Source organism: Zeus faber (assembly GCF_960531495.2).
Source record: "Zeus faber genome assembly, chromosome: 7".
Lineage (NCBI taxonomy): Eukaryota > Metazoa > Chordata > Actinopteri > Zeiformes > Zeidae > Zeus > Zeus faber.
Genome location: NC_137203.1, coordinates 2,610,455 through 2,636,789, shown reverse-complemented (window position 1 = coordinate 2,636,789; position 26,335 = coordinate 2,610,455). Strand labels below are relative to the sequence as shown.

The 26,335-nt window shown below is 49.0% G+C and overlaps 1 protein-coding gene across 1 annotated transcript in view; it reads right to left on the bottom strand.

Annotated features, from left to right (window-relative positions):
* fras1 (Fraser extracellular matrix complex subunit 1) overlaps positions 1–26,335 on the bottom strand; it is a gene marked incomplete at its 5' end in the record, with an annotated part of 136,242 nt that overhangs the window by 58,420 nt on the left and 51,487 nt on the right. The window contains 9 exons of the mRNA XM_080003755.1: positions 4,324–4,647; positions 8,477–8,561; positions 9,594–9,900; positions 13,181–13,321; positions 13,683–13,823; positions 14,815–14,955; positions 18,002–18,148; positions 18,481–18,627; positions 21,004–21,159. Of these exons, the coding sequence (XP_079859881.1) occupies positions 4,324–4,647; positions 8,477–8,561; positions 9,594–9,900; positions 13,181–13,321; positions 13,683–13,823; positions 14,815–14,955; positions 18,002–18,148; positions 18,481–18,627; positions 21,004–21,159 (1,589 nt within the window). The remainder of the gene's footprint in view (positions 1–4,323; positions 4,648–8,476; positions 8,562–9,593; positions 9,901–13,180; positions 13,322–13,682; positions 13,824–14,814; positions 14,956–18,001; positions 18,149–18,480; positions 18,628–21,003; positions 21,160–26,335) is intronic.

Sequence of the window (26,335 nt, the reverse complement as noted above, 5' to 3'; positions counted from 1 at the left end):
GACTGGCTGCTGACTGACTGGCTACTGACTGACTGCTGACTGACTGACTGCTGACTGACTGACTGCTGACTGACTGCTGACTGGCTGCTGACTGACTGACTGCTGCCTGACTGCTGACTGACTGCTGACTGGCTGCTGACTGACTGGCTGCTGACTGACTGCTGACTGACTGCTGACTGACTGGCTGCTGCCTGACTGCTGACTGACTGCTGACTGACTGCTGACTGACTGGCTGCTGACTGACTGCTGACTGACTGGCTGCTGACTGACTGCTGACTGACTGCTGACTGACTGGCTGCTGACTGACTGCTGACTGGCAACTGGCCGCCAACTGCAAATTTCCAGGCTCGTATCTTGGAGCAGTCGGTCGCAATTACTCGTAAGTAGATGCAGTCGTAAGTTGAGGTACCACTGTACTATCAAATACGCGCACACACACACACACACACACAGACACACACACACAGACACACACACCTACACACACACACAGACACACACACAGACACACACACACAGTCACACACACCTACATACACACACACATGAGGATGAAGAGGTTTATTCCTCACATACATAAACATACTTCTATACATAAATGCAGTGAAATGTCAAAGACACGGAACGCCGCGCGCGGATCTTTGGTTTCATTCAATTAGCGTCGAAAATAAACTAAATGAAATAAATACATCTACAATAAAACATACATACTACATTCCTAGAACAAAAATACTATTTTTTATTGGTTTATATTTTTATTGCTTATTTTTTAATACCGCAGAGTGAACGTGCGCCTACGTCTGGACCAAACACTGTGCACCTACGGCACGGCCCTGAAGGTTCCTCCTGTGCCGGTTGGTTCCAGCCCTGCAGTGGGAGCTGACCACCTCCCTCAAAACACAGCTCTAGCAGCGACCAACGCTCCCAGCTCCTGCAGCTGGGACACAAAAACAGGACGCTTCCTCCAAAACCTTCAAAGAACGGTGAAAAAGTTCCTGTGGTGCCAAAAAGCCTATTCCCTCTCACACACACTACAAACACACACACACACATACACACACACACACACACACACACACACACACACACACACACACACACACAGAGGAAGATGTTTGTTTCCAACAGGGGAGATGTCTGAGACAGATACAGTCTACTGTGTGTGTGTGTGTGTGTGTGTGTGTGTGTGTGTGTGTGTGTGTGTGTTATTGTGTGTGTGTGTGTGTGTGTGTGTGTTATTGCGTGTGTGTGTGTGTGTTATTGTGTGTGTGTGTGTGTGTGTGTGTGTGTGTGTGTGCCAAAGCCTCATCTGTCATATTTTTTTCTCACCTTCCTCCTCCCTCTTTTTCTATCTCCTTATGTCTCTATTTCTCTCCCCTTCTCTATCTCATCACTCTCTCTCTCTCTCTCTCCCTGTCAGCCTATCTCTCTCTCTCTCTCTCTCTCTCTCTCTCTCTCTCTCTCTCTCTCTCTCTCTCTCTCTGCTTGTCACCAGGTCATTGCTCTCGTCCATGATGTTAAACTTTGACAGCAGCGCTGACAGAGGTGGATAAATGACTTGTTTTTTAAGAGCAGCGAGGAAACATACCGTCCCTCATTTACAAGACTTGAGGGTGTGTGAGTTTTTAGACAACCAGTCAAGTGTAACTGGCAAACCTAAGTTGAGAGGAGGTAAAATGGAGCTTCTTGAAAACGCCGATGTCAGGAACTCCGCCTGCACCAAAAAAACCTCTGGGCGACGTTGTGTAGTTCTCTGTGTGTCCACCAGGGGGTTAAAGGTCGGTGCAACTTTCGGAAAGATATATTATAATGAAGATGCTCAACACGCTGCAAACACATCTTCTGTGGTGTTTGAAGTACAGCTGTGTATATTGTTGCTGTCTACATCCGCCCGAGGGCCAACGTGAGCACAGCACTCAGCGAGCTACATGACCACATCTGTGAGCTCCACACCAGGTGCCCAGAGGCTTTTTTCGTGGTAGCGGGGGACTTTAATCAGGCTACACTGACGGACATTTTGCCACGCTTCCATCAGCACGTCTCCTTAGCAGCCAAGGGAAACAACACGCTGGACCATGTGTACACCAACAGACGGGAGGCGTACAGAGCGGCGCTCCGCCCCCACCTGTGCTTCTCCGACCCCATCTCCATCCTGCTGGTTCCTGTTCATCATCCTCTGCTCAAAGACAACAAGCCCACACAGAAGACCATCACTGTGTGTCCCGGTGGAGCTGTCTCTACGCTCCACGACTTTTTTGAGTGCACTGACTGGCAGGTATTCAGCGAAGCAGCGACTGTTGAGGGCAGGGTAGACCTGGAGGAATATGTGTCATCCGTCTGTGGATACGTCAGCAAATTGTATTGATGACGTCACCACCACCAGTAAAATAACCGTCCGTCGCAATCAGAAAGCCCGGCTGAATGGAGGGGTGCGGTCTGTTCCGAAGGCACGGGATTCAGCCTTTAGGTGGAGGTGCAGTGGCACTAAGTGCAGCGAGGAGGGAATTGGAGGCTGGCATCAAAAGGGCAAAGGCCACTTATGCCCTCAGGATCCAGGGTTAGTTTTCCACCAACGACCCCCGGAGCATGTGGAAGGGCATAAAGAGCATCACAGACTACAAAGAGAGGGATGCACAATGCCCTCGGGATCCATCTTTTCCTGATGCTCTGAACACCTTCTATGCTCGCTTTGAGCCATCCATCCCCTCCCACAGCACCAGGCTCACCCTCCCACCAGGTGAGCTGCCTCAGTGTGTCTGCTGTGGATGTGAGGGGGACGCTGCGGAGGATCCATCCCCGCAAAGCGGCAGGACCGGACAACATCCCGGGACGGGTTCTGACAGATTGTGCTCAGGAGCTCACAGGGGCGTTGACGGAGATCTTTAAGAAGAAGAAGAACCTTTAATTGTCACACGACACGCCGCTACAACACATGCATTCACACACACACATGCACATTCTCTTTGGAGTCTTCACACTCAGCACCGGCTCCCCACAGGGACGTGTCCTGAGCCCCCTGCTGTGCACGCTCCTGACGTAGGATCGCTCTGCAAGGTCCCTGATCAATCATATAGTGAGGTTTGCAGATGACACGTCTGTGGTTGGACTGATCTCCAACAACGACCAGTCTGTGAACAGGCAGGAGGTGGAAGAACTTGTGGACTGGTGCAGAGCTAACAATCTCTACATCAATGTGGGGAAGACTAAGGAGGTGGTTGTGGACTTTAGGAGGAGATGCCCCGCCCCCTCTTTACGGGAGGAGCAGCTGTGGAGGTGGTGTCCACCTGTAGATACCTGGGTCTGCACATCTCCAACCACCTCACGTGGGCCACCAACACAGCCCGCGTCATAAAGAAGGCCCAGCAGCACCTGTGCTTCTTGAGGAGGCGGCCTCAGCCCTGCCGTCCTCACCTCTTTTTACCGCTGGGCGGTGGAGAGCGCCCCCACCTCTCCCATCACTGTTTGGTTTGGGAACTGCTCTACGGCTAAAAGGAAGACCCTGCAACGAGCGGTTGAATCTGCTCGAAGAATAACCAACAGCAGCTTCCCTTCCTTGGAGGAGATTTATGTCAGTAGGTGCAGAAGCAGAACGTCATGTATCATGAAGGGCCCCACTCAACGTCATGTATCATGAAGGACCCAACTCAACGTCATGTATCATGAAGGGCCCACTCAACGTCATGTATCATGAAGGGCCCCACTCAACGTAATTTATCATGAAGGACCCCAACTCAACGTCATGTATCATGAAGGGCCCAACTCAACGTCATGTATCATGAAGGGCCCAACTCAACGTCATGTATCATGAAGGGCCCAACTCAACGTCATGTATAATAAAGGACCCCACTCAACGTCATGTACGTATCATAAAGGACCCCAACTCAACGTCATGTATCATAAAGGGCCCCACTCAACGTCATGTATCATGAAGGGCCCAACTCAACGTCTGTTTTTAACATACAAATGTTATTTATCTGTACCCGTTCCCTCCTGTTTTTAACAAGTTTGAAAGACAATAAACTAAACTGAAACTGAAACTGATGTCAACGTTTAGGAGATATTATCGCCCCATACTGGCATGGAATGCCTATGTGAGTGCTGTCAATGTTTTTTTGGTTCTCGTGCGGACGGAGACTTTATTTCTCAACGGAGGGGGTCTGTCTGCGTGTGGACGAGGCCTGAAATATAACGAGAAATACAACTAATAACAGCGACGGAACTGCTTCAACCACACGGGGATCAGTGTCTGACGTACCCAGTTATTTTTGATTCCAGTGCAAACGTTGTCAAAGATGATAACACGCCCAACCCACACCGGCGTACCTTCTGCGTGATGTGGATGGGAAGCAAAATGTTCTGGAAGTTGTATCCGTCGTTGGCCTGCAGCACGGCGGCGTCTCCCACCGCGTCCGAGCCGTCGTGCACGTACTGGATCTGCCCCCGGAGCAGCTCCTCCATCTTGAACTGGCCGACCGCCCGCTCGCCGCGGAGCCGGGTCAGCTGGCCGTGCCGCGGCGGCTCCAGCACCGTGACCAGGACGTCGGCGGCGTTGTCGGGGTCGTCCATCTGGAGAACCGAGCGGGTGACGGTCGACGCGGCGCCGCGGCCCCCCACTTCCAGCGGGGTGAGGGACAGCAATCTGGGGGGCTAAAGAAAGAGAGAGAGAGAGAGCGAGAGAGACAACGTTATCTCTATATTTAGGAGATATTTTCCGCATGTAGATAGACAGACGTGTTTGTTATATTCTGTAGGTAGGTACAGACAGACAGACAGATAGATACGTTGACTGTTTCTTGGTTGTATCTGGGATTTTCTGGGATTTTCTAACACCATGATTGACTGTGTAACAGACACATTCCATGGAACAGATGGAATCACCCGTAGCGTGGCTGACTCCTGTCATCTGGCCAAGGAAGACATTTAAATTCAACAGAAGAGAGGAGCCTTTCTCAATCTGCGTTCTTGTCTGTACTTGTGTTCTTATCTGTATTTGTGCTCTTGTCTGTACTTGTGTTCTTGTGTTCTTGTCTTTACTTGTGTTCTTGTCTGTACTTGTGCTCTTGTCTGTACTTGTGCTCTTGTCTGTACTTGTGTTTTTATCTGTACTTGTGTTCTTGTCTGTACTTGTGTTTTTATTACATTTTACATTACATTACATTTAGTCATTTAGCAGACGCTTTTATCCAAAGCGACTTACAATTATTCAAACACCGACGGACGCAGCCATCAGGAGCAATGAGGGGTTAAGTGTCTTGCTCAAGGACACTACAGCATGCTAGCAGGAGGAGCCTGGGATCGAACCAGCAACCTTTGGATCACTAGACCACCAGCTCTACCTCCTGAGCTACCATCCCCCATTTATCTGTACTTGTGTTCTTGTCTTTACTTGCATCTTGTCTGTACTTGTGTTCTTGTCTGTACTTGTGTTCTTGTCTTTACTTGCGTCTTGTCTGTACTTGTGTTCTTGTCTGTACTTGTGTTCTTGTCTGTACTTGTGTTCGTGTCTGTACTTGCGCTCTTGTCTTTACTTGTGTTCTTGTCTGTACTTGTGTTCTTGTCTGTACTTGTGTTCTTGTGTGTACTTGTGTTCTTGTCAGTCCGCAAGTCCTGACTTTGCGTACTTGGTATTGAGAAACGACCAGTGTGTGTGTTTCAGCGTGTGTGAGACAGGAAGAGAAAGAGACAAAAAACTGCATTTTTACACAATGTAATAAATTTGACCTTTAATTTGTAATTACAGAGCATATTTGAATAACTTGCCGCTCTTTGGAATCGCTTACATTTTGAATACTGTGGAAGAAATTAATATAATCTCCTTCTTATGCTGGGAGGAGACTCTAATTGACTCTTTTCTACATGTTTCACGTAAACAGGTCTGATAAGATCTGTTTTGTTCCGAACCCAAACTTATTTGACAAATCCTAATAACATAACGTGCTGGTTATTAGATGTTGTATGTACTAGTTCATTATGCAATGACACACCAAAATGTCACGAGTAACAAGCGGCGGCCCCCCCAGGGGGTGGGCCACCCCCCCCCCAGGGGGTGGCCGCCCCGTGCGAAAGGACGCCAGTGGAGCTCGCCGGTCGCATTCCAAACGCCGCTTGTCTCCCCCAGAGGAGGGATGGAGGGATGGATGGAGGGAGGGAGGGATGGAGGGAGGGATGGAAGGAAAGAGGGAGGGAGAGATGGAGGGAGGGAGGGAGGGAGGGATGGAGGGAAGGATTGAGGGAGGGAGGGATGGAGGGAGGGATTGAGGGAGGGAGGGATGGAGGGAGGGATGGAAGGAAAGAGGGAGGGAGAGATGGAGGGAGGGAGGGAGGGAGGGATGGAGGGAAGGATTGAGGGAGGGAGGGCGGAGGGAAGGATTGAGGGAGGGAGGGATGGAGGGAGGGATTGAGGGAGGGAGGGATGGAGGGAAGGATTGAGGGAGGGAGGGATGGAGGGCTGCAGCATTCAGACCCGTGTCACAACGAGCGCCAATCCTCCTCGGGCTGCGTTCCAAAACTCTCAGGAGCGGATTCATAAAGCGATTGCGCGGCTTCTGCGGCCGCTAAACAGGCGCAAAAAAAACAAAACAGAAAAAGTGTCTAATTCATAAAGCACCGCAATCTATGAAATGCACCACAAACTAACAAATAGTGTTTCGTGCGCCGGTGCTTATTTGCATGTATTTAAATGAGGGATTATGCATTCATTTGGTGCAAGATTGGCCCCTTTCTATGCAAATGAGCCTCGTTGCAAATAGCGTTCAATTCACAAACAGCGGCGCTCGTAGCCACAGCCGAATAGAGAGACATGACTGTCTGCAGAGCCCCAGTGGTACCTGCACGAGAACAAAAAAAAAGACCAAGAAAGGCAGCGGAGCACGATCGTATGAAGAGAGCTGGTGCAAATGCGGCGCATTTCTAAAGGGCATCACACCCAGACCTTCCAGTGCTCTGTCAATCGTATTGTGACATGATTATAATAATTATTATTACTGTGGGGGCACCTGGAGGCGGCGGAACGGGTAGTAGTCCGCGGTGGTTTTCAAACTGCACTCCAAAAGCAAATTGTTGAAACTTTGAATAATTTATTGTCCAAACATTGACAAAAACAGTTCTTTAATTCTTATTCAACTCAAAAGATATCGAATAAACAACTAAAAGTTTAAGGGAACAGCGATAAAGTGGTCAAAATTGGCATTGAACCACAGATGGCCTCCTCAGTGCAGCTTGTGGTCGAGCAAAATTTGAAACGAACCGTCATCATTTGCGAGGCGGTGGAGAGCACGCCGCGGGGGCCGCGGGCGGATGCACGCTCACACACGTACACACGGAAGTAAACACACACACACACACACACACACACACACACACACACACACACACACAGCAGTCCAAAGTGACCTCTGGCTGAAAAGAACACTTGGAACACTGGTACAAGCAGAGCGACGCGGCGGGAATTTTAATCCGCAGCCGCTGTGGTTGATGAGCTCCAGAGGGACAAAGAACATCGAGAGCAAACCCAGAGCCGACGGGAATCATCCCAGAGCCAGAGCCTCCGCTGCTCTGTGGCTCAACTACGCTGGAGTCCGGCAACGGGACCCATCAGCCCTGGATCCGGCCCGCGGTGAGACGGCAGCAGACAGGTGAGGGGCGTCTGAGGCCGAAACTTTACATTACAAAAAAATAAAAACCCATTAAATCGGTACATAAATAATAGACCGATAATGAATAATGCTCCACCTATCAAAGGCACAGGAAGGTGGAGCCCCAGAGAAACGCATCAGGAAACTCCCACGGCGAGAGGGAACAGCGTGAGGAGAACTCCCATTCCCGGCTCCGTGGGAAGTCGCTGAATGGAGGAGCTCGGCGGTGGACAAGATGGAGCCATCTCCTCCATCTCCTCTCTTCTCCGTCACACACGGAGCCCGATCTATTGTGGGCCAATGGCGCGTTGAGATTTTGGATACGTGACATTGTGCATGAAGCGTGAGAGCAAGATCCGCACTCCAGATTAAGGAATACAGCTCTCACATTATAAGACGCTGATGTTTAATCCTGAAGTAATGTGTGTGTGTGTGTTGAGTGCTATATACACACAGAACATAGATACACACAGCTATCCGTCCACATCTAATACTCTCAGCCTGTCATGTCCTGAGTAACTTTCATATTTTCCGCCCGTGACGGGTGAGCTGTCACATCTAATCCAATCACGGCCGGCCGTTGCCTCCGAAGCGGCCAATCACAGCGCAGACACGGAGAGAGGAGCTCAGTGGAGCTGAGACGGGAAATTGGAATAATAACTAAAGTGCTACTAAACACTTTTCACACCTGAGCATCCAGTCATCATGACCGAGGTAACCATTAATGGATTTATAATTAAGTCAAAAGTGTGTGTGTGTGTGTGTGTGTGTGTGTGTGTGTGTGTGTGTGTGTGTGTGTGCGTGTGTGCGTGTGTGTGTGTGTGTGTGTGTGTGTGCACTACCTGCATGGAAACAGCCTGAACATGAACTGTCTCTGGTTGAGAAAAAAGTTGTGGGTCGGCAACACGCACGGTGAACTGGCCATTCCTGGAATAACACGCACAGGCACACACACGCACGCACGCACACACACACACACACACACACACACACACACACACACACACACACACACACACACACACACACACACACACACACACACACACACACACACACACACACACACACACACACACACACACACACAGCTGAGAGGCTTCATTAAATATTCCCCTTATTTATAATGTGTCCAAAAAATATAGTGCTCACTTTTACAGTCCATGCATAAAATGAGTCCCTGAGATGTTAAAACCCTTGGTTCCAAACAATACATCCATTATTTGACTTTAATACGCTGTCTGATGCATCTTTAATGGGATGCAATTATGCCAGCGATCATAAATTAGCTGAGACATTATTATTTTACTTTTTAATGAATCACTCAATCACATCATCATCTCCAAAGGACCTCCACACAGCAGCAGAGTGGGACACCCCACCCTCCTGGATTATCTACACCCCATTCAGCTGGATGATCCTCAACCAACTCCCCTGTATGATCTTCACCCTACTCCCCTGGATGATCTACACCCCACTAGCCTGGATGATCTTCACCCTACTCCCCTGGATGATCTACACCCCACTAGCCTGGATGATCTACACCCTACTCCCCTGGATGATCTACAACCAACTCCCCTGGATGATCTACACCCTACTCCCCTGGATGATCTACACCCCACTAGCCTGGATGATCTACACCCCACTCCCCTGGATGATCTGTACCCCAGCTCCCCTGGATGATCTACACCCGACTCCCCTGGATGATCTACGCCCAACTTCCCTGGATGATCTACACCCCACTCCCCTGGATGATCTACACCCAACTCCCCTGGATGATCTACACCCAACTCCCCCGGATGATCTACACCCCACTCCCCTGGATGATCTACGCCCAACTTCCCTGGATGATCTACACCCCACTCCCCTGGATGATCTACACCCCACTCCCCTGGATGATCTACACCCAACTCCCCTGGATGATCTACACCCCACTCACCGGCCCCACACCCCACTCACCTGGGCTGCTCCCTGCGGTGTCTGAATTGGACCTGCCTGCTCCTCAGCTGGTTCCAGGAGAAAGTGTCGTCCCGAGCGAGCGCCCTCTCTCTGCCGCCCGTCTCCCCCCTTCCCTCCTCTACTTCCCCCCTGGCTCCCACCAGGAGCAGCCTCCCGTTAGACGGCTCCTGGAGCAACTGGAAGAGGAGGCGATCTTGGGGGCTGTCGGGGTCGTTGGTATCCAGTAGAGTGAGACCCAGTGGAGTAGAGCCGCCCAGGGCCACCAGCAGGGTGCCGTTGACCCTCAGGGTGGGAGAGTGGGTGTTGGCTGGTGGGGAGGAGGGTGGAGATACTGGGGGTTAGTAAGTTCATAAAATGAGACCAACACTGATCAGCCACAACATTAAAACCACCACTGATAACACTGACACTGTGCAGCTCCCCCTCCTGTCGCCAAAACAGCTGTGAGGTGGAGGCATGGACTCCACCAGACTCTGAAGGTGTCCTGTGGTATCTGGTACCAAGACGTTAGCAGCAGAACCTTTAAGTCCTGGAAGTTGGAGGTGGGGCCCCACATGGATCGGGCTTGTTGTTCCAGCACATCCCACAGATGCTCCATCGGATCGGACCCTCACCCCGCCCATCCACATGATGTAGAAGAAAAGGTGATTCATCAGACCGGGCCACGTTGCAGACCAGTTGTGACGCTCACGTGTCCATTGTAGGTGCTTTCAGGGGTGGACAGGGGTCAGCATGGACACCCTGAGCGCGTGTGTGAAAGTGTGTTCTACACCTTTCACATCCACTTTTTCACCATTTTGTGCTACACTAGTTCTTCTGGGGGAAGTGCCATTGGAACAGGATGAGCAATGTTATTCACTTCACCTGTCCCTAGTTTTATTGCTGTCGCTGATTGGTTTATATTCTGATGAATATTCAGTACATGGCAAAACAACCCCTTCGGTGTACTCCTTAGGATCACACACAGTCACAGCACAGTGCATAACCAAGGATTAAACACTGTGCAGATGGAACTGGGTGGAGGAGGTGGAGGAGGGTAAATGTCAGATCTATACAGTATCAGTTCATTCCGGATAGGAATTAGGCAGAAAAAAAATTGCAGTTTTCCCATCCCACCACTGTCTGATACTGAGCAGCGCAACGGCAGCAACTCCAGTCAGGACGACAACACTTGAATAACGACTTGAAGGTCACAACAGAAAACTATTTAGAAAAATTTGCAAGAAACAAGACAGGGTGAGCGCCTCGCTGTTCAGAGAGAGGCGGAGAGAATAATGAGTTTGACAAGGAGAGAGGGAGGGAGGGAGGGAGGGAGAGCTGTGCGTGGTGGGGGGAGGCTGAGAAGGGTGTCGGCTGTCAGGACGCTTGGTGGCATTTCGGAAGGTGAAGGAAGAGGAAGGACTCAATCCTCAGGAGTCAATCCCAAAGATTCTTCAAAATTGATCCTGTCGCTTGAGCCAACCGCCGCAGTCGCAACCGCGGTCATTAAGAAAGTGGTCAGGCCTGCCACACTGCGCATCACTCGGCTTAATTCCCCCTGATCGAAAAATAAGCTGGAGGTTAAAGAAGATGGAGGTTTTTCTTTCAGACCAAATTGGATGCTGCTTTGTTGAGGGAACTTTTCCAATGACTCAAAGAAGGATGTGTGTTCTCCTCCTCCTGCTTCTCGTTGAGGTGCAGCCGCACCGTTGTGGTCGACTTTGTCACAAAGAAAGTTGAAGTTGATCCATCCTGAGCCGACATGCCCACAGAACGACACGCGTCCTGGCTCCCCGCCGACGGCGGTACAACCCTCACGCCTCCGGGACGCCACCGGGACGCCTCCCGGACGCCACCGGGACGCCTCCCGGACGCCTCCGGGACGCCTCCCGGACACCTCCCGGACGCCTCCAGGACGCCTCCCGGACGCCTCCCGGAAGCCTCCAGGACGCCTCCAGGACGCCTCCCGGACGCCTCCAGGACGCCTCCAGGACGCCTCCCGGACGCCTCCAGGACGCCTCCAGGACGCCTTGGACCTCATATACAACAAACCTGGGTTATCAAACTGCCACGTGATGAAAAACAAAGCTGCGTCCATGTTTGAATGCTGCTGGTTGGGTGAAGCCTTGAGGCTGAGAGGGCAGTTTGTTCACAGAACGAGGACATTCATCGCAAATACTGGAAACAGCGCTTCACCAGAAATAACGTGGTTGTTTTTAGAGTAATAGTAATACTACTTTAAAGCTGGATGCGATAAGGGCCACACAACGGATGACGCGGTCTCCCAGGTACTGCACACCACGCTCACGCACCCGGATGGCCAGAAGGGGGCCTACGTGAGAATGCTGTTCAGCGATTATAGTTCAGCTTTCAACACCATAGTCCCCACCAGACTGGCTGTCAAGCTGATGGAGCTCGGATTGAATGGTCCGCTGTGCACCTGGATCCTGGACTTCCTCACAGGCCGCCCCCAGGTGGTCAAGGAGGGGAAGTACATGTCAAGCTCCCTCACCCTGAACACAGGATCCCCCCAGGGCTGCGTCCTCAGCCCCCTACTGTACTCCCTGTACACACATGACTGTGTGGCCAGGTCCAGCTCCAACACCATCATCAAGTTTGCTGACGACACCGTGGTCGTGGGCCTGATCCCCGACTGCGAGCATCCTGACAGGCAACATCACTGCCTGGTTTGGGAACTGTACTGCCCAGGACAGGCGGGCCCTGCAGAGGGTGGTGCGTTCAGCTGAACGTACAACTGGAACTACCCTCCCCCCCTTGCAGGACTTATACACCAGGAGGTGTAGTAGCAGAGCCCGTAGGATCATGAAGGATCCTCATCACCCCAACAACGGACTGTTTCAGCTGCTGCGGTCAGGCAAGCGCCTCCGCAGTCACACAGCGAGAACAGAGAGACTGAGACGGAGTTTTTTCCCTCAAGCCATCAGAACTGTCAACGCTGACCTCACCAGGGGTCCTAACTGAGCCATGCACTAGGCTCCACTACCTACTGTACTGTATGTAGCATACTGTACCGCATACTGTATCACTGTTCAGGGTTGTTCGTGATGCCGTATTGCTGCGCCGTACTGTTGTATACTGTGCTGTATTATCCCAAACACTACCTCACTCTATTCACATTCACATTCACATGCCACTTTAATTCACATTCACATGCCACTTTAAATGCACATATCTGTATATACATAGGCATATTCCTTCTATCTATTCCATTTATTTCAATTTATTTTTATTGTATTTTATTCTATATATTTTTATCTTATTCTATAAGTATTCAACTACTGCATTACATTTTAGGAGTCAGTTAGTCGGTCTATTAGAAAGGAATTTTCTACTTTTATTTTTTATTTTTTTTCCTAGGACATAGTGTGCTATCACCGGGTGCGTTGCATTACATTTCACTGCATATATGTATGAAAGTATGTATATGTATGTGACAAATAAAAATCTTGAATCTTGAATCTTGAATCTTGAACAATGCCGACATGGTTTAGAAAGGAGCGAATACCAACAAAGGGTAAAACTGGAGGCTGAAAATATCCGACGGCTGGCTCAGGACGACACTTTAATGAATTTAGATGGATAGATACCCTGGCAGGTCCTGGTCTTCTGGTCTCCATAGTAACCGTGTCCGCAGTCGGGGGTGCAGTATCCCTTCATCAGGTAGGCTTGCTGGCCGCAGGTGGAGCAGCGGGCCGCCGCCTCGCACAGCACGCAGTCCGATGAGCACGCTGCACAGGGCGGGAGAAAGGTGCAGCTTGAGACCTGGTCTGCAGCGGGTCAACATCCCTGCCTCAACAAAACCTCTTTGTCAATTTGGTCCCAAACGTTGGATGTCAGATCCAACACTTGACACGCTCCTTGTGGGCTTTCATGTCATCCCCGCTTTTTAAATGAATGCGATAATATGTGAGCTATAAAACACATCTTACAACAGAAATAAAATTCACCTTTTTGGTGAGCTTGGGCTTAGTCTATATATTTTACATATAAATAAAATACCAAAAAAAACTACAATATAAAAAATTACAGTTTTACTGGAGATCCCGTCAAATAATAATAATAATAATAATGTAAAGGGAGGAGCCTTACGTTTGCACACTTGGGTCGAGGCATCCAAGAAGTGGTTCCTCCCACATTCCAGCACACACTGGCCCCTCAGGGTGACGTAGGGGGGCTGGCAGCGCCGGCACCGCCCCGGGCCCTGGCACTCCACACAGTGTTCATCACACTCTGAGGAAACACACACTGAGATGGAACCACGCCCACCCACTCAAACAGCTGAGGCCTGTCAATCAAGGCTTTACACCCTAGAACATCCCTCTCTTTAAGCCCTCATATCTTCTTAAAGCAACACCATGTCACTTTTATACCTTAAAACAACAGCTTCAAAATCATTCTGACGGCACATTGACTTGTGAGGTGGAGAACGGCAGCTCTCTCATTCCCCCCCGACCCCCCTGAACGCCTATTCTGGGTCCAGGTAGCTTCTGTGTTCTGGTACGAAACTTTGGGAAAAGTGCGTTACACCTTACAGCACTACATCACTCCCTTGATGTTTGGCTCCGGTCATTACCGTTTATTAGCCTGGTGAAATAAAAAAGAAAAGTTAAATAATAAATTATAAACTTGCTGGTCAACATGTTTGGTAATAACGTAACGTAGCCGCTCCACCTCCCGGCCCGTGCGGATGAGACGGTGCAGTGCCGCACCTCAGCCGCTGCACGCCCGCCCTCACTTTCATTGCGCCACAGGTTTGTCTCACCCCCTGCTCGCCCGTGCCAGGCCGATCTGCCGGGCCGAGCACATCTGGTACCTGCGCTGAAAGCAGGGGGGCCGATCCCCAGTCGCACTCAGGAACTGACGAGGCGCCAAATCCCAAATGTTGCTGCTTTAAGGAAACGTTAATTTAAAAAAATCACAACCCTGGATACCCGTTGAAATCACTCAAGCGCGATGTTGAGACCCTGAAGTCCTGTGGAAGTTATTAGTATGACACACACACACACACACACACATTTATACATATACTATATATTTGTTGTGAGAACGTTCTTCTTTTTCCATTGACTTCCATCCATCCATCACAGGTTTTCTGAGCAGCATCTAGTCACCATCACCCGAGCTGCATTTTAATGCCCTTCCACAATGGCATCAACGCTCTGCAGTAACGTCGCCTCCTAGTGCCCGTGCCGAGAAACCGCGTGCGCGTGTGGGGACTGACCGAAGCATCTGTCTCCGTCCTGGTAGGAACCCTGCACGCAGCTCTGGACGCAGAGGCCTCCGTGCAGCACAGAGCCCTCCATGCACTGCAGGCAGTCGCTGGGCAGAGGACCCCTGCAGGCGTTGCACTTCCAGTCACACTCTGGATGGACGGTGGGAGGGAGGGAGAGAGGGAGGGAGAGAGGGAGGGAGAGCATGGATATGAATGTGTGTGTATGGGTGCAAGCATATGTGTGTACATATGTGAGTGTAAATGTGTGCATGCGAGTGTGTGTGTGTGTGTGTGTGTGTGTGTGTGTGTGTGTGTGTGTGTGTGTGTAGCAGGGTTTGGGATTAAAGGGAAGGGGATTTGAAAGATGAAAGCGAAAGGTGGGAAGATGAAGCAAAAAGAGAAGAAATGAAAGGAGAGACAGCGACAGACAGATTAATAAAGCCTTTTACACACTGGATTTACTTTAAGCTCATTACACTGTAAAGTTTATTTCTCTCTCTCTCTCTTGCTCTCTGCATATCTGTCATGTTTTCAGCCGCTGTCTTTATCTCGGCCACAGAAATTAAAACAATTAAACCAAAATGCAATCGAGGCCAAAAAACATTCACAGCCATTTGTTCAAACGTAGCTTTTCAAAGCACAACAAGCAGAGAGGAGGAGAAGGGAGGTCCTGTCTAGACCAGCCCCAAGTATCAGCACGAGGGATTTACTTATTGTATGTAGTATTTTAATCCATACTACTATAGATACAACTACAACACTACTATAGATAACACTACTATAGATAAAACTATAACATTACTATAGATAAAACTATAACATTACTATAGATAAAACTATAACATTACTATGGCATGGTTTCCAACCACTCCAGTGCTGGGTAATATAAATTCTTTTGAATCTTCAGCCTTAAGTCAAAATCTAAATGTGAGGATATTTGTTATCAGTAGCAGCTGTTTATCTGACCTTGTGAGATTAGAAAAGGAAAGAAAACAGAAACATTTTCATGACTTCCTGGTGAGACGCTGCAAACAGAGCGAGGCGGCTTTGGGGGGAGATTGGCTGATCTGAAAGCAGCAGATAGCACTGAGCTGAGGTCAGACAGGCACCAGCTCTGGAAAGGAAAACATTTTAATAAGAGCTGGCAAAAGCAAGTATCTCATTTTCACAACCAGCTTTTCTCCATCAGCCTCCATCTCTCCTGCTCCACCCTCAGAACCATCACCAGTGGAGGTGGGATCAGGGTGTGGGCAGCGCTGTGCAGGCCCAACTCCACTGTCCCCAAAACACTGCCTGGTGGTGTGTTGTGTGTATGTTGTGTGTGTGTCGTGTGTGTGTTGTGTGTGTGTCATGTGTGTTGTGTGTGTGTCATGTGTGTGTCATGTGTGTTGTGTGTGTTGTGTGTGTGTTGTGTGTGTGTCATGTGTGTTGTGTGTGTCATGTGTGTTGTGTGTGTTGTGTGTGTGTCATGTGTGTGTCATGTGTGTTGTGTGTGTTGTGTGTGTGTTGTGTGTGTGTCATGTGTGTTGTGTTGTGTGAGTTGTGTACTGTGTGTGTTGTGTACTGTGTGTGCTGTGTGTTGTGTACTGGGTGTGTTGTGTACTGTGTGTGTTGTGTACTGTGTGTGCTGTGTGTTGTGTGCTGTGTGTGTTGTGTGTGTTGTGTACTGTGTGTGTTGTGTGTTGTGTACTGTGTGTTGTGTACTGTGTGTGTTGTGTACTGTGTGTGTTGTGTGTTGTGTACTGTGTGTTGTGTACTGTGTGTGTTGTGTGTTGTGTACTGTGTGTGTTGTCTTGTGCGTGTTGTGTGTGTTGTGTGTGTTGTGTACTGTGTGTGTTGTGTACTGTGTGTGTTGTGTGTTGTGTACTGTGTGTTGTGTACTGTGTGTGTTGTGTACTGTGTGTGTTGTGTGTTGTGTACTGTGTGTGTTGTGTGTTATTCCTCCTGTTCATCTCAGCAGCAGCTCTGAGGCTCAGGTGAGTTCATCTCAGGTCGTGTGGATCAGCCAGCGCTCGCTGCAGGGATCAACACAACACAAAACACACCAACACACACCAACACACACCAACACACACCAACACACACCAACACACACCAACACACCTTTCTGGGCGTCGCCACATCACCGCTAAAGGAGCAGAACATCAGGCCTTTAGGCAGTCAGCTTGTCCCCTCATCCTGCAACGTGTGTGTGGCTTGACCTTGGGCTCTGCCTTGTTTTGGGCCACAATGTGTGTAAAATGCCATTAGGATGCATTGTGTGGCTGATAAAGAAGGTCTGCCAGGCTGCGTCCCCCGGGGCACGAAATCCTTCCAGGAAATAAGATGAATGAAGGTGAATCCGGCTTTCCAACAAAGTCTGGGACATTATTCTTCAATTTGAGTCCGGGGGCATAAGAGCAGCAGAGCATATTTACCCACATATTTGTGTGTAGGCCATGGAAATGGCTAAAATTATTAAGGGAAGGGGTAAACATGATTAAAGCTGACGAGGTTGCCCAGAGAAAAAATGATATTGTAGTTTTCTGTGCATTCCCATAGCTGTCCAATGTTAAAACATTCATTTAAAACAAGAAGGCAATGTTTAAGATTTGCATATTTTAACAATGCCGCACAAATCAGCCCTCACAGTTTATTACTTGATCGATGGCACCAATAAAGCTCCACACCCTGCAATCTAGATGGCACTAGATTTATGAAAAGTATAAATGGCAAATCACCCACTCAGTGACTAAATGACTAAAATAGTTGTGATCCCTCCTTCCTGGAGGAGGTCACTGAAGCTGCTTTTCCACCACATGGTACCGTCTCAACTCCACTCTACTCGCCTTTGTCGGTTTTCTATCGGTAAAAGTTATGGATAGCACATGGTACATGGTACCTATTACCTGCTACCTGCTACCTGCTACCTGGTACCTGGTACCTGGTACCTGCTACTTGCTACTTGCTACCTGCTACCTGCTACTTGGTACCTGGTACCTTCTACCTGGTACCCGCTACCCGATACTCGGTACCCGGTACCCACTACCCGATACCCTTGTCAGTATTGCTTCCATTGAGGTGATACCAAAATGTGACGTGAAAACACTGCAGACGACTGATTGGTCAGAGAGAATCGTCACGAGAATCGTGGCTGCGTCATTGTGCAACACGGGACACCCTGCACCAGCACGCCATTTCCCAAACTCTCTAGTACCTCTGCAGGCCCATGTGGTGGTGTTGAGGTAGTACTGGTGGGGGCAGCTGTCGTACTGGCACTCTCCAAACATCAGCACCTTGGCGAGGTCCCGGCACGACGTGCAGAGCCCCGGAGCATCACACGTCAGGCACTGGGCACCACACGCTGCACACATTATGATATAGTATAATATATTATAACACAATATAATATTATGTAATGTTATGAAATACAATAAAATCTAACAAAATATAATACAATATAATATGATATATTGTAATATAATATAATGTAATATAATAAAATAAAAAAAAACATAATATAATATAATATAATATAATATAATATAATATAATATAATATTAATTCAGTTATATCTCAACTCTTAATATCCTCACATACAAATATCAATAAAGCAAAATTGTTTATTCAATCAATTAAGCCATCAGTTACAGTCTGCTTCCAGGTCAGATGTTTCTGATCCATCGAGGACCTACCCTGGCAAACCCTGTGGCCGTCGCCATAGTAACCCATTGGGCAGCTGGGGGCGCAGAGCCCCGTGGGCAGCAGGAAGTTGTGGAGCGGACATGAAGTGCAGGACAGAGGCCCCGCCTCACTGCAGCTCTCACATGAAAAGTGGCATTCTGGGAAAAAAATTAATACCTAAGAATTTGTGGCATGTATCTGTTGGAGCGCTCGCTACATTTCACTGCATATATGTATGAACGTATGTATATGTATGTGACAAATAATCTCTTGAACTTGAACTTGAACTTGATCAAAATTCATAAAACTCTGTAAAGCCATCACCATCGTTGAGATGAATCATCCCTTCAATTCTGACGGAAAATAAATGGAATTATTCCACATGTTCACATGTTCACATGCCACACGGATCAAAACACGCCTGATTATTCATGTCAGCCGCAGATTAAACCTTCTCAAGAAGTATGGATTAAAGTGGTAATCTGTACGATTAATTTGTTGAACAAAAATCTCATACTGTAATTAATTTTTTTCTTTCTTTTTCAATCCATAAAATGACAAAAGGAGAGGAAGGAAATCATTATCCCAAATATTCCATTCTGTGGGTTCAGGGCTGCTGCAGCATCTTCAGCTGCTGGAGTGAACCTCACACCAAACACCCAACAACCAACACCAAACACCAAACAACTGGCTGTGTGTGTGTGTGTGTGTGTGTGTGTGTGTGTGTGTGTGTGTGTGTGTGTGGGGGCTTGTACATTATTGTGTGTGTGTGCTAGAGAGAAAGAGAGACTCAGTAGGTTTGTCAGTACATGTGTGGGCGTGTTTAAATTTGTGGGGTTTTTTTGCCCGTGGCAGTGTGTGTGTGTGTGTGTGTGTGTGTGTGTGTGTGTGTGTGTGTGTGTGTGTGTGTGTGTGTGTGTGTGTGTGTGCGTGCGTGTGTGTGTGTTCTGTGTGTTTTGTAAATCGAAATCTCTCTCTTTCTCTCTCTCTCTCTCTCTCTCTCTCTCTCTCTTTCCATTCAGCTGTATGTTGAACGCCCGCCAAACCCTCCCTCCGCCTGGGATCTCACTTTTGAGGCTTCCTCTCTGCAGACGTACAAACTGAAGGGCGGAGGTTTGCGCCGCAGGGGCTTCTGGCTCGACGTAGCGAGTCCTACACCTCAGACCAGCGCTAAGTGGTCGAACGAGGACCAATCTGCAGGAATAAACCCTTAAAAAAACAAAACACCTTTAAATCTGACTTTTTACTCAAAACTCAAACTTCCTAGGCTTGCCAGCGTGCCCGGAACACCATCCTGACGTTTGTGTCCCATTGTTCTATGAACACCAACACCCCTCTTCTACACCACCTGCGGAGCAGCAGCGTATGTGCTCCTGTAGGAGAGCATTTGAATTGTATTGTTTGTATGTTGTCATCAAGCGTTGGATGTCTCAGTACAGGCAGAACCGCAGCGGCGTGTTCCCGGTGGAAACAATTTGACCAAAGATTGTTTTGTGTTTCTGTTCCCAACGATCAGGCCTCCGTACGGCGTCGCTCAGTTCACTGCTCTTTCAATACAGATTTATGAATTGAAGATTTATTTCGGGGGAAATTTGATAGAAAGTAATGTCACGTGACAAATGCAGTCTCCCTGTCCCAGAACTGCAGGATTAATTATTTACAAGTATTTACGCAAAAGCATCCAGTTTTTACTAAATGAAGTCCCCTAGCAACGGAGAGCAACGGAGAGACCTGCAGCTTTTGTTTCATACATGTAGGGAAATAAACAGACGTCAAATAAAAAGACAATTACGCCGACTGTCTGGAGGAGAAACAAAAGACAAAAAACAAAAAAAAAACAGGTCCAATTCTCTGAGCCATGTTGACCTTTTTAATTTAGCCTCCAAGTTAGAAACGAAGGAAAAAAAATTAACTATAAAAATATTGTACGTTGCAAAATGATGATCACAAGCAGCACCTGCGCCTCCTGAAGTCTCTGCACGGGACTGTAGAGAGGGCAAGTGGGATCCCACCACCAGTGGCTACTCCACAGCTCTGAGGGGAGAGGACGAGAACCTCCCTCCCTCCCTCTCTCTCTTTCTGCCTCCCTCCCTCTCTCTCTTTCTGCCTCCCTCCCTCCCTCCCTCTCCCTCCCTCCCTCCCTCTCCGCTCCAGTTTCATAACACAGTCAACTGCACTAGCACCGTTTCAAAGCTCCCATTTTTCATAGAGGGTTAAAAAAAGAATGTCGATGTCAATCGCGGGAACTGACGATTTAATCGTTAACCTGCCCAAGCCAAAGCAAAGCAATGTCCATATTTTAAATAGCTGTTGTTGTGAACAATTTCTGACCTAAAATCGGGGGTCCTGGGCAAAAAGAGGTTGGGGACCCCTGTCCTAAAAGAGACGGCAATTTCAGAGCTTTATTACATAGTGTTTTGGGTTATTCAATATTCATCATAACAAGCTGTAACCCCTGCAAAATGTAAAAACAACCCAAGGACCTTCTCCACGTGACTGTTTGACTCCAAATTGTCGGGTGGGGCCCTCCTTACCCTTGCAGGCGCCGTGACGGGCGTAGCGGCCCCGGGGACACTGGTGGACGCAGTGGTCCCCGAGCAGGAGGCTCCTGGGCTCCCTGCACCACAGACACACACTGCCCACGCCTGTCTGGAGGTCAGCACTGCAGAGCTGGCAGCCATCGCTGCACCCTGGAGGGGGAGGGAGGGAGGGAGGGAGGGAGGTCACATAAAGGTGAGGCATTGAAACATTCACGCTACCATGGTCTAACAATGGTTCCCGTGCTGCTTTATTTTCAGCTTATCGGGAGAAAAGCAAACGTCCCTGCTACAAAACACAAAGCGATGACGCCGGAGGCGCTCGGGTGCAGCGCTCGGGTGCAGCGCTCGGGTGCAGCGCTCGGGTGCAGCGCACGGACGCGGGTGGAGTGCCGTAAGTGCTGCCTCCTATTAAATCCACGCGGGGATTTAAAAGGAGGTGTCGCTACTTTGGGGTGAGAGGTCAATTTTTCTTTTTCAACCGCGGGCGGATCGGCGGCCTTTTCCGTAGAAGCAGCAGATAAAAGGACAGATTGTTTGACAGCAACAAACATCCAGGTGATGTCATACGTGTGATGCAACACAGGACAAACACATCCCACTCACCAAGAGCAGCAGCTACGGTTGAAGCTCGTATTTCAACAAACGGAACGACCTTGTCATGTGCAGAGGTCGTAGGACGTACTGTTGTGTCATTTTTAAACCAGTAAGGAGCCGAAATCACAAAGATTGTTTTAAGTTCTCCGCACAATAAGTCCTGACACCGTTGGAGGACATTCAGACAAAACTTCTTCTCAAACTGTTTGTTGAAGAAGATTGAAATCGCTGCTGTTTTCAACCTCCCTCCTCTCCCCACGGCAACAGCGGTACATCAACAACAACAACATGGGAGAGGAGGCTCACAAGTAAAAACCACGCTCCGCCCCCCACCCGTATGCTCCGCCCCCCACCCGTATGCTCCGCCCCCCACCCGTATGCTCCGCTCCCATCCGTATGCTCCGCCCCCCCATCCGTATAAGGTGATGTTCCGGTGCAGAACTCCACCCACAAACAAAGCAAATAAATATTTATTGTAGATGTATTTAATATACTCCGTTTCCTGCTGCTGTGTAGCAGTTGGCAGACTGCTTCTCGGGGCAGATGCCCCGCCCTGAGCGCTCTCCCTCTCCAGCCCTCCAACACAGGAAGTGGTGCGTTCGGGGAGGAGTTGGAGGCTGATGTTGAACTGGATTTAACTGTAAAAGGCTTCAAATCTCAATAATACCACACACCACGCCACACACACACACACAAACACACAAACACATTTTTCAATATTTCATCAAGTTAAAAATGAGAAATTAAAAAAACACCAAAAAGTATATATTAGTTGTAATAACCAATAACTGCTATCTGATATTATTTTCACACACACACACACACACACACACACACACACACACACACACACGTGTGTGTGTGTGTGTGTGTGCTTAGTAGAAAATGCAAAGCTTCCCTCAGGTTTTTATCTGATGTGGGAGCAGCCAACAGGCGGTAGATGACTATCTGATCAGACGGCAGCTGAACTCTCATATGTCGGGGAGGTGAGACAGGAAGATAATGCGGATGTGTGTGTGTGTGTGTGTGTGTGTGTGTGTGTTAAAGTAGCCATGGTGGTGTATTGTTGGGGGAGAGGGTTTAACCCGCGACGCAGGTGCCGGTCTTTGTTTGGGATTATGGTAAATGGGAAAAAGTTAGGAGGGATTACGTCGCGCCGCAAAAAGCCGGATTACAGCGAACACGACCACAACAACATGTGACGTATGTGAATAAAATGGAGGCAGATGATCCCGCTTTTCCAGACTTCCTGGGGGAAGGAAAACCTCACATCGTGTGCAGGGCAGGAGAGAGGATGGAAGCGCCGCCGGTTACAAGTGGACGTACGGAGGAAACTCCTCATGCGTGCGGGTGAGTCCCCGTGCACCTGGTTCTCCACCTCCTCCCTTCCTCTCCTACTCCCCTCCTCCTCTCCTCCCCTCCTTTACTCCTCCTTCCCTCCCCTTCTCCACTCCACCACCACCCCCCCCGCCTCCACCCCTCCCCTCCTCACCTGTGCAGGTGAGTCACACCCTCCTCTGTTTGCTCCGTGTTGGTGTTGGAGCAGCTTCAGAGTAATCACTTCACGCTGCTTTCATTAAACCCCGTATCAACATTCCCTCCTGCGCCGGCGGCCTCCCTGGCTGCGGAAGCCAAAGAGAGGCCTCCACGCCGGAGATAAGGGTGGGGGGCGAAAACAAAAAGAGATTATGAAAATAAAATAATATTTACTCTTCACATTACTGGCGTGGCACAGCGTTAAAAAAAAAAAAGGCTGTGCTGAGGATGCAAGGTGGGGGGATCGGATGGGAGCTTCCAGCTCCGCCCGTCGGCAGCTCGGAGAAGGTTGTGGAAGGAAGCCGCTCGTAGACCATGAGATGAGTTGGGGGTGAGGATCGCTGTGTTGGTGTGTTTGCAGGGATAATAAAGTTAATATGCACAAAGAGCCACATCTTTCGAGACCAACACTGTAAGGCAACAACAGAGGCTCCAGCCCCGTCCACATGCCACCATCTCACGCCTGTGCAAACCTTTTGGTTTATGTAAACGGCGACGGGCAAATAGTTTCCTGGCGGCCGCGCTTGCGTTGTTTGCTGCAACCGTATCGCAGCGACGCAGGGAATGTGGCCTGAGAAGGTCCAGTCCATTCCAATTCTTCCAATGAGCTTTTTTTTAATTTTTTTTTGTCTCTCTCGTGCACCTTTGGAGGGGCTCCGGGGCCGAGGGCCAGGACACACAACGCTCCTGCAACCTTTTCCCTCGTGTTTCAAGCTTTCCGGAGGTATCTCAATATCATTATCTCCAATATCTTCAAGACAGGATGGACTTTACACCTCTGCCAAGCAACGCAATTCAAGTGTTTTATGTCTTAAAGGAATAGGACAGGGCGAGTGGGACTTTGGCCGAGAGGATGTGAAATATTACCGTACCAAGACCGTGACATGAGAAAAGACAAGTCAAGGACCGGCTCCAATTCCCTTCAAAGAACTTGGTCCTCATCTTTGCAGACACTCTGAAGCTCCGGCCCTGAGTGAGGCGGAGCGCGGAGGGTTCTTTTTTTATTATGTTGCTTTTGTTCAGTATAATGGTATGAATAACAAAGGATCTCAACAAGCTTTGTTAGCATACGGTAAGTTTGCCCCCCCTGAAGGCTCAAGGGGACATTGTCTGCAGAAAATATTCAAAGATATTCTTAAATACATCAAAGGCAACTTGTAAAAAAAACAAAACCATGGTACCTTTTAAATATTAAATATTAAAGAAGGACTTTTGGGGTTGGTGGAGCGCTTTTGTTTATCTCGCTGTCGGCTCAGGGCCTCCCTGCAAAGTTCTGCGGATAACAAACTACTTCCATTACAAGAAGATCACAAAGGCTCCGTCTCACATTGATTAAGTCCGGAAAAAGGTTCAATGCTGAAAGACAACGGGGGGTCCGTGGTCCTCCCCCTGAAGAAGGCGCGGTTCTGAGAATGCATTTCATGAGGTAGTGGTGCTGCAGGGCAGAAATGGTTAAAAAGTGGTCAGAGGAGGAGTTCCTTTTTAATGTTTTGAGTGATCTGCCTTTGAAGCACTGTGCTGTTTCAGTGTAGGGGTAGGCTCCAGGATGGTGCTCTGATTGGTGTCCAAAAAGAGCCTGAAACGTTGAACTTTTGTTGCTGGGAGATCGACGTATTGCATCAAGGGGTGCCATTGAAAAATAGGTAGGTGTCTTTTAAAGCTACTCCACCAAGTCAGCGGTAGAGTAACAGCAGAGTAGATGGAGGTAGGTAGAGGTAGAATAGAGGTGGAGCAGGTTGAGGTAGAGGTGGAGCAGGGGGAGGTAGAGGTGGAACAGGGAGAGGTAGAGGTGGAGCAGGCATAGAGTACAGGTGGAGCAGGGGGAGAGTACAGGTGGAGCAGGGGGAGAATAGAGGTGGAGCAGGAGGAGGTGGAGCAGGGGGAGGTAGAGGTGGAACAGGGAGAGGTAGAGGTGGAGCAGGCATAGAGTACAGGTGGAGCAGGGGGAGAGTACAGGTGGAGCAGGGGGAGAATAGAGGTACAGCAGGAGGAGGTGGAGTAGAGGTGGAGCAGGGGGAGGTAGAGGTGGAGCAGGTTGAGGTAGAGGTGGAGCAGGTTGAGGTAGAGGTGGAGCATCATTATATCAACTGATGAGAATGAATTTGTGGAAATCTTCTCATATTTGCTTTTTTATTTTTATTTATTTTTTGGATGGATTTTCTCTTCCTGCAGATGTGTCCAAAAATAAAACAATAAAAAATCCTTTTCAAACGGGACTCCGCTCCCTCCTGTTTCTATGGTGATGTATTTCATTATCCTCCCCAATAATGTGCACGTCTGTTTTAGGCAAAACGTGCCCTCACATAAGGACGACACACACACTCAGCCCTTTAATCCACTGGAGCCTTTAAATCAGCTTCAGAGAGAAAGAGAGAAAGAGAAAGATACTTCCGCTGCTCGGATCTCAATACTCGTTCACACATTTATTTATTTTTACACAAAGAGCTTCGTTACAGATCAGTTGGAAAAGACGCAAAGAGAGAGGGAAAGAGAGAGAGAGAGGGAGAGAGTGAGTGAGAGAGATAGAGAGAGAAAGAGAGAGAGAGGGAGGGAGGGAGGAGGAGAGGCTCCCTGACAACAGACTTCCAGCTGTGATGCAGCCGCAGAGCGACTGAAGGTTAAACAACGACAGCAGAACACCACTCGCTGTACTGGCACGGTGTGTGTGTGCTGGCACGGTGTGTGTGTGCTGGGACGGTGTGTGTGTGCGTGTGCATACATTGGCCGTGCAGAAATGATGACCTGCATGTATTTGGCCCAGAAGCAACAGAGCATCTTTTATTAAAACAAGACCCATTTGAGAATCACAGTGTGTGTGTGCATGTGTGCGTGTGTGTGTGTGTAAACGTAGCCCTGTCTGCATGTAAATGAAGGTGTTTCCTGGTGGGTACGTGCACGTCTTGGGTTTGTGTGTGAAACTGTTTTTGAGCCGAGAAAAAAAGAAGCAGACACTGTGCGGTCTGCACCTAAAGTACACTTCAAATCCACTACAGCAGACGCCGCTCCTGTCCCCTGCTCTTCCTGTCTCCTGCTCTTCCTGTCTCCTGCTCTTCCTGTCCCCTGCTCTTCCTGTCTCCTGCTCTTCCTGTCCCCTGCTCTTCCTGTCTCCTGCTCTTCCTGTCCCCTGCTCTTCCTGTCTCCTGCTCTTCCTGTCTCCTGCTCTTCCTGTCTCCTGCTCTTCCTGTCCCCTCCTGTC